Source organism: Sander vitreus, chromosome 24 (genome assembly GCF_031162955.1).
Source record: "Sander vitreus isolate 19-12246 chromosome 24, sanVit1, whole genome shotgun sequence".
Taxonomy (NCBI): Eukaryota; Metazoa; Chordata; class Actinopteri; order Perciformes; family Percidae; genus Sander; species Sander vitreus.
In genome coordinates this window covers 14,565,230-14,580,489 of record NC_135878.1, presented here as the reverse complement: position 1 = coordinate 14,580,489, position 15,260 = coordinate 14,565,230, and the positions used below count along the sequence as shown (strand labels likewise).

Below are 15,260 nucleotides of genomic sequence, written 5' to 3'. Positions count from 1 at the left end.
AACTTGACAGGAACAACAGCCAGAGTGCCTTCAGGCTCACCGGCCCCAGTTTCCTTCCATCCATTATATTTATCCATATCCACTAAAGCACTGGAGGCATTGGCAACAGCTCTTTCCTTTTCTTTGTGGAACTCTTTAATGTGCAGAAGAGTAGGGTGTTTAAGGTTACACTCTTTGCAGATAAGCCTTTGCGTACATTCCAGCTTCTCCTTGTGGGCTTACTTGAGAATCTGAAAGCAAGCAGCAAGTTTGTGTTTTCCTTGACAATACATGCATTGATTTGAAGGTACTTTATCAACATGCTTTATTAAAGCCGTTTGAGGTGTTGGTGATACACTTGTGACAAACCCGCTTCTATTCTGTTTGTTCCTCATACTAGAAATTGCAGGCACACCTGTGTAACTTGTTTTAGTTGTTGTAAGTTGTGGTTCCTTTAAGTTTCCAAACACAGGGTGAGAAAGGAGTCTTGCCCGTTTATCTAAAAACAGCACAAGATCTTTAAACTTGGCTCTTCTGTTCTCTCCTTCCTGAAGGTCACAAGCCTTAACCCTCCATTTCTCTTTCATTTTTTATTTTAGTTTATTAAGTTGCTTATGTTATCCTCTCCAGTGCCAGATGAAGAACTATGGTGAGGTTGAGTCCCTGTATTTTGTGGTATGAACTGGATTTCATTAGTGGCAATGTTGGTTATACCGCCAGCAGAAGAATTAGCTGGCAAAGACCAGCTACTCTCTTTTGAAACAACCTTTTTAGCAGTAGCATCTGGTTCTTCGGGCTTATTCACTTTGATCTTTTGTTTTTCAATGTCCACGTTTGGATCACTGTATTCGGGTTCTACGGTTGTGCTCACAAGCAGTGCCTTGCCTTGAGTATACACATCTCTCATTTCACTATATGTGCCAATTAGTTCATTTTCCAAATATCCGTTCATCCCATCTCCTGAGTGGCGTAAAACAGCATGTGAAGCCTCATATTCCTTGATGACGATCAGTTTTGCAGCGTTTGCTGCCATTTCCGTTTCCATTTCAAGCCGTTGCTTCTTGGCTGTAAGGATAGCTTCCTCCTTTTCCAGAGCTTGTTTCTGTGTCAGCCTGGAAGCTCGTGCCAACAATTCAGCCCTTTTACTTTCCAACTTGAGTTTTGCAGAGGCAATAGAAGACTGAGACTTGGGAGAACCTTTTTGAACCTTGTGAGTGAATACTTAGATTTGAAATACTGTCGTGAGGTGTAATCTTTGAGTTAACATTTTTTTTTCCAACAGGTCGGACACAGGAGACTTATCAACCCAACTTGCCACTTCATCCATGAATTCCTGCAAAGCATCCACTTTTGGTTTATACCATTCAACTTTATCCTTTTCCAGCTCCTCTTTAACGGCTATAAAAGCTTGAACTGTGTCATTCCACTCTTCCACTTCTGCACATAGTTTTAAAAAACTTTCCATTTTACTTTTCACCAGTTCCACGTTGCAAACATTTTCCATTAATTGCTCGATTTCATTCCTTTCTGGTTAATGCACCCAGTTTTGCACTCCTTGAAGCTTTCAGTTGCTTGAGCTTTTCCACAAAACACAGAATCAGTTTCACTCTCCAAACCACCCTCCATTTTCCTTTTGACGCAAGATAACAAACAAAAAAAAAACTCCTTTTGAATTTCATTTTATTGTTGAACTTTCATTGATTTGCAGTGATTTCCATAGCCTTTGAGTTTGTCTGGAGACGCTTTTCCGGTCGAGTATCAAATTTCCCACCTTCTTGCATCTTTGAACGCGCCATCGGCGTTGCCGACGTTCATCCAGGCGGAGCGCTGAGATTCATTCACAGAGGCGGAAGCGGGAGCCATAGTAACATTCCAGTGATTGTTTGCGTTCTCAGCAGCGTTTTGTCCACGTACAAACACACAGTTCAGTCGATCGGCGCTCAACAAGCAGCTGGTTTTTTGACGAATTGTGGGAGCAACCTTCTGACAACGTTTTTGCTCCCTTTTTTGACCTTCGGAATGCGCCGTGGTCAACGTGCTTAAACAAGACTCAATATCTCCAGTTTTCCTTTTGTTTTCACATTTATTTTCCTTATCATTCAAACTTCAATGTGATACGTGAATTTGTCTTTTCCACAGAAGAAATGAACTGTCCTTACCAGACGGTGTACAAGCAGTAACAGCAGAGCCAAAATAAAAGGATGTAACAAAAAACGACTTCAACTCAATCACGTTCTGTTCCGTGCAGTCCTTGAAACAGCGGTCAAAAAACCGTATGGCTACAAACTAAAGGCCACTAACTGAATGACAGCTCCTGGCTTTTATACACCAGCTGAAGCAATCACTACCTCAATCAGCTGATTGTCAAAAGGCTGTGACGATATGCCACGCCTCAGGATCAATTAACACAAATTATCAGTTTACATCGAGTCTAGTTTACTGTGAATGGCGCTGCATTTATGCACAATTTATCAAAATAAAAGTTAATATCGAAATCATACTTTTGGCTCCAACAACGGTATAATAGTTGTTATTTTACCTCTCAAACATGTCTGATCATGTGAATACTGACTGTATGTCGCATTTAACCCTTGTGTTGTCTTCCTTTTTTTTTTTATTCATGCTAATAAACCTAATTTAAATTATTTCAATTAAATTAACTATGTTAACTAATAGCAGTACTAATTGTTAGTACACAATTATCAGGGTAAATGCTCAGAATACATAGTTTTAGGGAATACAGGTATTGGGGAGGAGGTCATTTGACGCTCACATTCCTAACAGACAATGATTCAAGGTACCTTTGGTGAGTGTTGCCCTTAAAACATTGGTCATGTATATTCAGCGCTGGAAGAAGTATTCAGATCCTTCAGAAAAGTACACACCACACTGTAAAAATACTCGGTTACAAGTAAAAGTCCTGCGTTGAAAATGTTACTTCAGTAAAAGTCTGTAAGTATCATCAGGAAAATGTAGTTAAAGTATTAAAAGTAAAGAACTCTCCTCCCCATGCACATTCAGAGGGGGGGGGCTATGGGTGCTTGAGCACCTGCCCCCTTTTGCCCCTCAAGGCCAAAGTGTCCTTTTTTTGTCAGGTAAGTGCAGGTAAGGGCACCCTGGGAAACCCAGAAGCGTCCTCCTCCTGATTGGCCCAGCAAAGGCCTGGTGACCTTTGACCAGATCAGCTTCTCCTACAGCACCGAAGGACCGCTAGCACTGCAGAGCCTGAAAGCAATGTTCCGACCCAAAGAGAAGGTCAGACATCTTTCTCTTCAGAGAACACAATACTGCTCATTTATCATCATGTTAAACCTAAACTGATACTATTAAACCGGATTCTGCTAGTAATGGTGCTCATTAACTATGCCCAATCACATCGGTGTATCTGATGTAGGTGGCCCAGAGGCGAGCTAAACTCATGATGACAGTTTAATCTACCAGTTAGCTCCTCTGGTAGCTAAGAGTTTAATCTACCAGTTAGCTCCTCTGGTAGCTAAGCGTATGGGGCTCTGGATACGTCACCCCGTGTATTGTTGTGATTGGTCGTAGTGTTATCCAATTGCATGCAGTGAGATTTTCAAATGCACGCTTGGTGCCCAGTAGGAGGTGACACAGAGTAATAAATAATAAAGCATAGTGCAGAATATTGTCCAGTGATGCTCATGTTGCAGAACCAGCCAGCAGTGCTACATTATGATGTTGTATTAAAGAGTCTGACTGCTGCTGGAATGAAGGAGCTGTGGTAGCACTGAGGGTGCAGCAGTCTGCTGCTGAAGGAGCTGCTCAGGGAACTCCCAGTCTCATGTAGGGGGGGTGAGAGGTGTTGCAAAGATCCTGCACCTACTGGGCAAAGAGTGCCCATGCACCCCCCAGCCCTCCAAGTACATCCGCTTCATCTTCAACTGAGGGGTGCTGTTGGTGCAGGTGAGATGGAGTGGGATTACTGTGTGAGCCTCACAATGTTTAGTAATGCCACTCATTTTGCCCCAACCTTTCTCCACTCCTCTAATATCAAAGTGTCCTGCATGACATCCAGTTTATAGATACATATTCACACTATTTTCATGGCATTTTTATAACCAGTTGAAACATTTGTGTCTTATTCCACCCTTTGGCTAAATTTGGAGCTCAGAATGATGATCTGCTGCCGAGTGTCCTGGTTCTCCTGCAGAGGTACTCATTTACTTTTATTTGTTCATTTACTTCTTACGTGACTGTGTACCCCCACATTTCCTCTTTATGTAGAACGTACAAAGAAAACGTTTAATGGTTGGGAATGGACTCCTGAAATGTAATACTGTGTAGACTCTTTACTATACACTTGTGTTTGAATGAATATGTGATGAAGTCTCACTTTAACACACATGGTGGTTCTCACAGGTGCATGATGGTCGGTGATGATGAAGTGGGCGACAGAGCTACTTTCTACATGAACGTGCTACAGCAGAAGCAGAAAGCTCCGAATGCTGCCTACATCTTCAATGGTGAACACACACACACACACACTCACACACTCTCTCTCTCTGACTGCTACTCATAGGGGCTGCTGGTCAAAATGTACAAACTCACTCAGCAGGTGATGTCAGAAATGTTAATGTTATCGTTTCCTCCTCTGTGTGTTGCTCTCAGGTCTCTCTGTTTCCATCCCCGGACTGGAGAAGTCCCTCCACCAGTACACTTTGGAGCCCACAGAGAAACCTTTAGACATGAAGAGTGTCCCTCTGGCCGCCACTCTTATCACAGAACACAAAACAGGTACAACCACACAGCTATTTAATTATCTGCACAGGGTTTTCTACTCATCTTTGAAACTATCATGGTCAGGAATCGGATAGTTAAGGAGCATCTGTTAATGTTTTTTTCTTCCCAGAAATTGCCTCTGTTGCCACCAGCAAACTGCCAGAGAAGTTGGCCCCGTCACGCCGGACATTTATCAGGGTGACATCCTAAAACCGCCCGTTATCAGATTCAAGATGATGCAGTTAGACCCTGATACTAACCTTAATACTCTGGCCTGACGTGATTTAATACAATTACGGTCGTGTCTGTCCTTGTTTTTAATCTGTCTCTGCTTTGCGTCCGTTTTACAGAACAACTGGCGGCCATCCCAGAGTTTCCAGGGTCTCGGCCCGCTCTTCAAGTCCTCTGAGCAGGTGCAGCTGACAGAGGCTGAGACAGAATACGTGGTGCGCTGCGTCAAACACACCTTGGCCAGGCACATGGTGTTCCAGTTGGACTGCACAAACACTCTGAAGGACCAGCTCCTGCAGAAGGTACCGGCTGAGAGGGGATTTTGTTTCATGATCATTTATGTTTTAATTAACTTGGATTTTTACTGGAGGTCCCTGTTAGATATTTTTCTCTAATTCTTTATTTGGACTCTTGATTCGTCTTGGCTGCGAAATAATAAACCAGTCCAAGAGAAGAAGAGAGATCACAAGTGACACAGTATTTAGAATTGTTTCAGGATTTCAAACAGTAGTTAAACTAAAACATGCATTCAAATGTATCGTGTATGTCAGGTCGTAGTGCCATCGGAGTCCTACGAGGTGATACAATACATCCCAGCAGCCAACGTCCCCTACAGTCAGCCTGGTTCCTGCTACACTCTGGTCCGCCTGCCCGAGGACGACCCCACCGCTGGTAGGAACACTGGGACGTTATTGGGCTCATGGGAGCAATGACAGACTGTCAGAGAAACTGTGTTCATGACATTTAGATCACAAATGGGTTACCCAGTTAGTGACTACCTTATGCATCTACAAGGTCTGAAATGATATCTTTTGAGCAGCAAATTGTGTGGTTAAACAGTGTTGACTGTATATAAGATTTAAGATGTGTCCTGTCTGTCCACAGTGTCTTGATTAGATTTAAGAACAAATTCTCTAATTTAGATACTTTTTTCTATCAAACATACTATTAAACACAAACTATGCAGATTTTATATAAAAATATCATAATTGACATGCCTGGTGAATCGAGGTTCTGTCAGGTGTGATTTGATTGGCCACTGAGCGCTCCCTCTCTCTCTCTCTCTCTCTCAGGTGTGTTTTTGGGGGGTCATGATGTGCTGGTTGGTGCTCGCCTGGCGCTGGCCGACGGCGTCACCACGCAGGTGATGAAGAGACGGTCGTCGCCGTCATCCTGGCCTCCGTTGGCTAAAGCGATGCAGCACCGTGCCAACACAACCACAAGACCTTTCATCTCTGCACGACAAACTCTCTGAGACGTCACTTAGAAAAAAAATTAAATGATATTGTTTATTATGCTGACACCATCCAACCTGAAAAACAAATAAACATAAATGTTTTATTACTTCTAGTTTATGAACTAAAAAGTGTTTGTTCCCTCTTTCTTCATACTGTCTGCTGGTCCTCATGTTTTCTTCTGTCAAATCTTCAATGAATTCTGACTGTGAAAGTACATAAAGTTTCCATCATTCAGACACTTGTTTTATACAAAACTAGTTTTATTTGAAAACATTTAAGGTTTTTTATGGACATCAAGAGAAATGTAGAAACTCATCAAAATGAATTTAGAATGCAGCTGATTGCAGGACTCAAAAGTCCAACAGAAACTGGAGGGAATCAGAACGATGTCCCACAGATAAGGTCAATAATTGCACAACCTATAACTTTCACTGTCATGTTGAAAGAGGGTCCATAAACTAACACTGTTACCATCAGATTAGTGATTCAGTTGTTGCATTAAGTACAATGAATAATGTTTCTAGCTCACATTAGATGTCTTCCAGCGTCGTAATTGACATTTTAGGGTTTGACGCTGGTAAATTAGCCCATCACTCGTGTATAAATCTCAAACTGATGCAGCATTACTCCTGGTTACATTCATCAGGGAAAGTCTTTGCACCACATGAGGCTGTTTATCACCTTGAATAAGTGTACCAAACATCTTGTTAAGGGTCTGAAATAATTCATGAACACAGGGTGTTGCATTTGGTATCCCTTCAGAAAGAGTGAATAAAATTGAAATATGCATTGAGGAAGCCAGTGGGATCTTCCAGCTGAGGATAGTGACTGATGTGTTCATCCGAAATGGTGACCGTCGACCTCTGGGCCAGCTGCCTGCAAGAATAAGATACATTTTTGAGAAGAATTAGATGATTAGCTACTGAGAGCACATGCACACTGATGGCTGTGTGGTTTAAAGTGCTGATCTTGAGCTGGAAGGACATGGTTTCAAATCCAGCTGTCAAACTTTATTAAATGTCATCTTATTTCCTGTCATAGCTACTGAAATGCTCCAAAATACCATACAATGCAGATACCGTCATTTTCTTGTGGTGGTTATAAACTGAAGCAAGACTTTCTTTGACACAAACTAATGTGATGTGTCCTTATTTTCACTCAAACATATCGAGACCAGACATTTACAAACCTGATTTCATTATCAGTGTGAGGAACAAACGTAACACGGTTCTGTGCAAGAACAACAAGTCACTTCGGAGATGGAATCGTTTTCTTATCTTGGACTCTTGCAGCGGAAGAAATGGTGAGAGAATCGGAGCTCCTCTCTCCGATAGGAGTTGCTGAGCTCTCGTTCACGAGCAGCACGTCAAGTGGCAGGCAGGCTACACCTATGAGGCTACAGCGTTTGGGTGCGCCGCTCTAATTTACCCGTGTAGAACGTTGCGTCGCATTAGTTCCGCTTTTTTTTTTTTTAAATGTATTATGTCAAATCATAATACATTCATAATTGTTTTATTTGGTCAGCACGGGGGGGCACAGGGGTGGCCAGGGACATGTGTACAGAGGTACGGGCCTCCCTAGGCCTCCGTGTAGAACCGCCACTCCGTAGGCAATAATCATCCGCGGCACTATCCACTCGTCAAAGCCCGAATACACAACAAACACACACACGGTTCCTGTGTCCCGTTGCTAACTCACAGCTAGCTCACGCTAACGTCTGTACTGTGTTGGTACTTTGGCTGTTGGGGGGCGAACAAACAAACGACCCCGCGGTCACATTCACCGGAATGATGCTAGGCGAAAAGTATGCATCGCCGTGAGAAGGAATACGGCGCTTTATATCGGTTTTGTTTGTGTTTCTGCAAATAGACGGTTGCAGGTGGACTGGTGTTTACATGGTCCGTGGGAGCTGGAGGTCCGCAGGTTTGTCTTTGCCACTGTATTCATGAACATTTCCACATTCCAGTGCTAACGCAAACTATAAATATAACTATACATTACATAACAGTTGATCATCGTTGTATGCTTTTTACTCTGACTGTCAGCTGTGTGGCGACTGCAGTGCTTGTATTTGTCTCTTAGCTGCAGATATGCAGCCTCAATGGACGCCATCTGGGAAGAAGAGGAAGAGGAACCTTCTAGAGACCGACTGAAGGAACACCTTCTCTGTGCTGAAGCTCTGAGGTAGGACGTGCTTTCTCTCAGGATTAACAGCTGCTGTGTTTAATGTTGTTGTCAGCTCACGACACTGATGGCAGCCTTAGTTTTAGAGTTGTTGGTAAGCTGTCAGAGAGGACGTGTGAGCGTGGTAGGCTTGGTGGTGTAGTGCTGTTGTTAGTTGTCATCAATCTCTGACAACGTTTAGCTGGTTCCATCTTCTCCACTCAGATGGGTTTGGAGTTTGACATTTTGTAGACAAAAGACTGAAAATAACGCAGCCGAGTGTGGAAGTAGATTGAAGTTCTTTGTGGTACTTCTAACCCCCAACCTTCATCGCTTAATATTAGGGCTGTCAAGCGATTAAAAAATGTAATGTAATTAATTATATACTCTGTGATTAATTAATCGAAATTAATCGCATACATAATTAACGGTGCCTGAACCGATACTTATCCATACTGTAAAAAAAGAAAAGAAAAAAAAGGGTACTAAACAACAGTCGGTGACATTAAAGAACGGCTTGTTTATTGCTAAGGCCATATGGTCAAAATTAACTGATTTAATAATAATGTATAACAATAACTTATTTCACTATTAAATTGCTGTTGAACGACAAAAACAACCACCAGATGGGAAAAGGACATTTACAATAACTTCAAATGCACCACGAGGCTGTAGTTTACCAGTTTCATTGAACTCACCGTCTGTGTTGTTTCTCCGACAGCAGCTGCAGATTGTTACATCCCGGTGTTGAATCCTCTACAGTGAAACACAGTCACACTTTACACCGTTTAGCGTTAGCTGTCAGCATTTTAACCGTGTTTAATCCAGCTACTAGCTAGCGGTAGGCTAACGTTAGCTGCTGTCGAGTATAGTGTTAACTAGCGTCACATGCAGCGGTGTTTGTGTTGCCTGTATCGTCTTCAGAGCATCAGAGAGAAGAGCAGACATATCAGTGGCACCAGATTTCGGTAGCAGGAAGAAGATTTTTTACAAGTAAATGTTCCAATCAATGGTCCAGGCAGAACATTCTCGTCTCCCTCCTTCATTTTACAGTCCAATGGTGGCTAGAACGGCTCCGGGTCAAACGTCAATATGGAATGGATTAATCTGCCTTATTTTTTTTTAACGCTTTATTTTTTCTCAGATTAATTAATCGAAATGAACGCGTTATTTTGACAGCCCTACTTAATATTGTTCTCCTCCCGCCCTCAGCTTCACGCGTCCCTGAACACACACGTGGCATTTTATTTGTGTAAGTTCCAGAGAATCGTTTGTGAAGGTTGACAAATCTTTTAAACCCACACCACTTGGCTGGTAATTTGTCAGCCAACCACAAAACAGTTTGGAATTGACCGGTGGGTGCAGATGACATCATTTGTGCGGTTTGGTCAAAAAAAATTAAATACGGGAACATTAAATCAAACGCACCCTTCCGAGCACTGTGTGTGTTCATTAAGTAAAGAAGTGCGGTCGCCCACCATTATCATGCCAGAGTTACAGAAGTTAACAACAAGCTTACAATTTAGAAGCAATTCATAAGAAAATTCACTTCCTGCGTACCGGCACTGAATATTTAGTGGTACGGAGTATCGGACCGCACCCCCCTTGGGTGCAGCCCTAATATTAATATGTGTCACACATTTCATTTGTTACGGTCTTTGTGTCAGCTGGATTGCAATGCAGCTGCATGCAGTTGACCTTAGGGTGCAGCTCAGATACTAAATGATGTCATCAAAACACGGCCTGTCCTCTGTTTGTGAGCTCCAGTTGTCAGCACTAGTAGCTCCACCTTGTGTCTCGGCGTCTTTTATTCCTCCTTAAAATGGACACAAATGTATTAAAGCAGAACAATCCAGTAAACTCTTGCTTTCTCTTGTTTTCTCCCCAGATGAGTGCAGAGTTTCCGGACCACAACGGAGAAGTTCCTTCACTCCATTCATGCCTTCTTCATACTGTTCTCACTGTATACACATAGTATTGTATGTCATGAAAAAAGTAATTAAAAAAAGTAAGTAATAGTATGTATTATGTCAGAAAAAGTCATACAAAATGTCAAAAAGTGTTATTACATTGTTATAACACTGTTATAACATGCATCATGACCCATAAAAACATCAAAAGTCATAAAAAAAATGTTAGTGTTATTACACAGTTGTACACGTTGCTATAAAAGTGGACATAAATTATTTTTCGTCCATTTAAAAAAAAAAATCATTTCAAAATCTTCCTTTCCTCCTACTCTGGTCTCCCTTTCTGTGATCTGTCCTCTCCCTTTCAGTGATCTGTCCTAATCTGGTCTCTCCCTTTCAGTGATCTGTCCTACTCTGGTCTCTTCCTGTCTGACTCTGGTTTCTCCCTTTACTCGGAGTTGTTCTACTCTGGTCTCTCCCTTATTGTGATCCCTGCCTGTCTTTGTCTTAATACTTTCCTAATCTCTTCTTTCCTAACCTTTCTTTCCTATGTGGGGGGCCTATCTAAGTGTTTGCACATACGCTAGCACTGAGCCGGTCTTGAACGCTCGACCCTGGGCGCCTTAGAGTCGAGCACAAACCAACAGCACTACCAACACAAGTACGCTCGGAAGAGTTCTCCGGGTGTATTTGTCTTTGTCATTGTGGGTGTAACGCTCAAAATAAATGAACTTGTCCCAGTATTAGAACCCATAACCTTTGTGTCCTTCAACCAGCATTCCACCACACTGAGCTATCAGATCTGATACAAGCTGCAGCTCTCTAGTTGTCTAGTTGACTTCTTCATTTTGGGTATTGGACCTTAAAATTTAGTGCACCTCAAAAGAGTAGAACCCCCAACCTTCTAAACAGAGGCTATCACATCTATCATACTGAGCTAGCCATGTCACTGGAATTGGAACTGGAATGGTTGGAGGTTGTATTTAATGTTCACATCACTGAGGCAAGACATTTAAAAAGCATTTGACCGAGCTGGGATTAGATCCCTCAACCTCAGGTTGTCATGGCAGCATCTTATCCTGGTGAGCTATTCCTCAGGCTCAAAAATGAATTTTCGTTCTATTATTTGTTCTTTACACTACCAGGGTGACTACTTGGACATCTTTAGCCAAACAGGGGAGCTAGATCGGATCCACTGGACGTGTCACTGTCAAAGGACGTGCCTGGTGGCCTGCCTTATATTGCCTGTGATTGGCTTACCCTGTTATCCTAACCCTATAACCAATCCCCACTCCTCGTGCCAGAACCTAACCACGTCAACACGTCTAGTGGATGTGATCTAGCATTTACCGGGAGGCTTCAGCCTGTCTTGCTGAGCCACTTCTCTCTCTCACGTTTCAGCTTCATGTCACGGAGAAAGAGGGACAGAAAAGAGACGAGTGAGACAGATCGACTGCGCTTTGTTGTTTGGCAAACATTTAGCTGTTAGACAAACTCCTGAGTAGTTCAGTGCTTGTGTTTCATGTTTTAAAACTTCTTGTGGCAGCGATAGAAGCAGTACAGTTTCCTGTTTCCTGTACGGGACCCTCACCTCAAAACCGACTGACGAGTCTGATTGCCGGTTACATGATTGGCCACTGCAGCATGATGGGGTTGCATTTCTCCAAAACTTGATTCAGTCTCAACTTTTAGCCACAGCACGCTGCATTTTTTTGCACGTTCCCCCTGCGGCAATTCAAAATGAATGGAAAGACCTGCGGTTTTGCCGCGCCGTCTGACGGCCGATGCAGGCTGTGTGAATGCCCACTCAGCCATGGTTTCTCAGCTGGTTCTTCAGAGTCATCGTTATGAGTGAGTAAAGTAAAATGATTGAAGTGTCGGGTGGTTAAGGAAATAATGTGGCATCCTGCAAGATATAAGTGCTTAAATCAAAAACTGGTCAGTTCACCAGTTAAATATATGAAAATGTAGACCTCATATCAACAACTTCTATTTTACTATTATCCTCCAATTTTAAATCAAGCCACCCTCCTTAAAGACTTCTCTTTTGTAACACTCCTCCATTTCTCAGCGTTCCATGATCCATCTTTTCCTCTATACGACTCTCTCTTATCCCTCCTTGTCTTTCAGTGCACATGATCGACGGACCCCTGGACCCAGTCAACCCTCATCCTCAGTTCATCCGTCTTTACCAGTGAGTGCCCCCCCGATACTTAAACCTCGTTCAGATTATCTGTAGTACGCTCATCTCCTAACCCTAACCCTGTTTTCTGTGATTTGAGCGGAACATGAAGTAGTCTCCACAAAGAATGTTGTTTGGCTATGAAATGTGGACATCATTTAAAATAAAATAAACATGTCTATAAAATGTCTGCTGCAATTACAAATAATTATTCTGTATGTTTTAGTTATTATTTCTGATTTTTTTTTTTTTTAAGTTGCTTGTCCATTTTTTTGCTTAAAAAAGGGAAGAAAAAAAATTCTTTTTTCTTATTCACGTCTTTCTCCTCTCCTCTCTCTCTCTCTCTCTCTCTCTCTCTCTCTCTCTCTCTCTCTCTCTCTCTCTCTCCTCTCTCTCTCTCTCTCTATCTCTCTCTCCTCTCTCTCTCTCTCTCCTCTCTCTCTCTCTCTCTCTCTCTCTTGCGTCTCTCTCTCTTTGGCCACACTGCTAATCAACACACCTAAACACCATTGGGAAAATGTAGGGCCTTTATGTGAACAAGCCAGAGACCAAACGTTGTGTGTTCTATACAGATCTGGTAGCCACTCACTCAGCTCTTCCATCGAGTCATTGCACTGGACTTCCTGGGCTTTGGCTTCAGTGACAAGCCAGTGAGTCAAATCTTTAGGTTTAAGTGTCTTTATTTTATAGATTAATTTAGTCAAATCATGTTTCTGAGGTTTCCTGCTTGGTGCTCTGTTACTTCACTTACCCATAACTCATTTTCTCCTGGGCCTGACCATCCCAGCAACCCCACAGGTACTCCATCTTCGAGGAGACCCTGGTGGCTCACTTGGGTCTGAGCAACCAGCGAGTGAATCTGGTGTCCCCTGACTATGGAGACACCGTGGCCCTGGAGCTGCTCTTCAGGTATGTGCATGTGCCAGTGTATTTATGTAAATTGTCAAAAACAGAGTAAAATGATGAATTGCTGACCGCCCTTCCCTCTCTGTTGTTATTTATTGTTAATTGGTTATTTGTTATTTAAAAAAAAGGGGGGTTCTTATTCACGTCTTTCTCCTTCTCTCATCTCTCTCTCTGGCCACACTGTTTCTACTTTTGGGAATCTAGTTTGTTTACCAGGACTACGCAACTCATTTTACACCATCTATCTGGAGTCTTACTTATGGGAATCTCGTTCGTGTCTTTCTCCCTCCGCTGACTTTCACCATCTTTCGGGATTTTCACGCGTTGGAATCTCATTCGCGTCCGAGTCTTTCCTCAGAGACTCAGTTCAGTCTTGAACTCTCAACCTTGCCGTTCCGAGGACGGATTTGAATAAACAGATCATAGCTGGATTCAAACTGGCAACCTTTGGAGCCACGTACCAATAACATTGTCTCTACGCCACCATTAAAACGCTGCGATCTGACTCGATTTTTGTCCCAAAGAATAATCACTAGTCAGAAATGTTGAACATTTGGTTTAAAATGGGTTTTCTACTTATTGTTTGAGTGATAATAATGCCACATTACATAACTGTGTGCCAAGGAACGTTTTCCTTCAGTTTATAAGAAAACTAAAGAAATTGCTCATAGCTGGATTCAAACCAGCAACCTTTGCCATCTTGCATCAACGTTGCCTCTACACTACCATCAAAAGACTGGTCTGAGTTCATCTTTGTCCCAAAGAATAATCACTAGTCAGAAATGTTGACCATTTGGTTTAAATACTTATTGTTTGAGTGAAAATAAGGACACATCACATTAGTTTGTGTCAAAGAAAGTCTTGCTTCAGTTTATAACCACCACAAGAAAATGACGGTATCTGCATTGTATGGTATTTTGGAGCATTTCAGTAGCTATGACAGGAAATAAGATGACATTTAATAAAGTTTCACAGCTGGATTTGAAACCATGTCCTCCCAGCTCAAGATCAGCACTTTAAACCACACAGCCATCAGTGTGCATGTGCTCTCAGTAGCTAATCATCTAATTCTTCTCAAAAATGTATCTTGTTCTTGCAGGCAGCTGGCCCAGAGGTCGACGGTCACCATTTCGGATGAACACATCAGTCACTATCCTCAGCTGGAAGATCCCACTGGCTTCCTCAATGCATATTTCAATTTTATTCACTCTTTCTGAAGGGATACCAAATGCAACACCCTGTGTTCATGAATTATTTCAGACCCTTAACAAGCTGTTTGGTACACTTATTCAAGGTGATAAACAGCCTCATGTGGTGCAAAGACTTTCCCTGATGAATGTAACCAGGAGTAATTCTGCATCAGTTTGAGATTTATACACGAGTGATGGGCTAATTTACCAGCGTCAAACCCTAAAATGTCAATTACGACGCTGGAAGACATCTAATGTGAGCTAGAAACATTATTCATTGTACTTAATGCAACAACTGAATCACTAATCTGATGGTAACAGTGTTAGTTTATGGACCCTCTTTCAACATGACAGTGAAAGTTATAGGTTGTGCAATTATTGACCTTATCTGTGGGACATCGTTCTGATTCCCTCCAGTTTCTGTTGGACTTTTGAGTCCTGCAATCAGCTGCATTCTAAATTCATTTTGATGAGTTTCTACATTTCTCTTGATGTCCATAAAAAACCTTAAATGTTTTCAAATAAAACTAGTTTTGTATAAAACAAGTGTCTGAATGATGGAAACTTTATGTACTTTCACAGTCAGAATTCATTGAAGATTTGACAGAAGAAAACATGAGGACCAGCAGACAGTATGAAGAAAGAGGGAACAAACACTTTTTAGTTCATAAACTAGAAGTAATAAAACATTTATGTTTATTTGTTTTTCAGGTTGGATGGT

The 15,260-nt window shown here is 42.1% G+C and overlaps 1 protein-coding gene and 1 pseudogene across 5 annotated transcripts; both read left to right on the top strand.

Annotated features, from left to right (window-relative positions):
* Positions 1–1,634: 1,634 nt before the first annotated feature.
* LOC144513052 (coatomer subunit gamma-2-like) lies at positions 1,635–5,483 on the top strand (annotated as a pseudogene). Its single transcript, XR_013501074.1, has 6 exons — positions 1,635–3,903; positions 4,107–4,152; positions 4,360–4,463; positions 4,609–4,734; positions 4,850–4,917; positions 5,070–5,483. The product of XR_013501074.1 is annotated as a coatomer subunit gamma-2-like (transcript).
* A 2,537-nt stretch (positions 5,484–8,020) lies between these two features.
* Positions 8,021–15,092, top strand: LOC144513053 (uncharacterized). Of its 4 annotated transcripts, none has more exons than XR_013501076.1 (6): positions 8,021–8,111; positions 8,271–8,372; positions 10,240–10,359; positions 12,392–12,455; positions 13,016–13,093; positions 13,231–13,321. XR_013501076.1 is itself a non-coding variant. In XM_078244117.1 (6 exons), exons 3-6 carry the CDS (start codon positions 12,006–12,008, stop codon positions 14,564–14,566), a joined length of 411 nt encoding a protein of 136 aa, XP_078100243.1. In that variant the 5' UTR covers positions 8,280–8,372; positions 10,240–10,359; positions 11,808–12,005; the 3' UTR covers positions 14,567–15,092. The 4 variants fall into 4 exon arrangements, 1 of the variants encoding a protein (XP_078100243.1); XM_078244117.1 differs by lacking the exons at positions 8,021–8,111; positions 13,016–13,093 and adding exons at positions 11,808–12,112; positions 14,449–15,092 and having other exon boundaries at positions 8,280–8,372; positions 13,231–13,352; XR_013501077.1 differs by lacking the exon at positions 13,016–13,093 and having other exon boundaries at positions 13,231–13,254.
* The last annotated feature ends 168 nt before the right edge of the window (positions 15,093–15,260 follow it).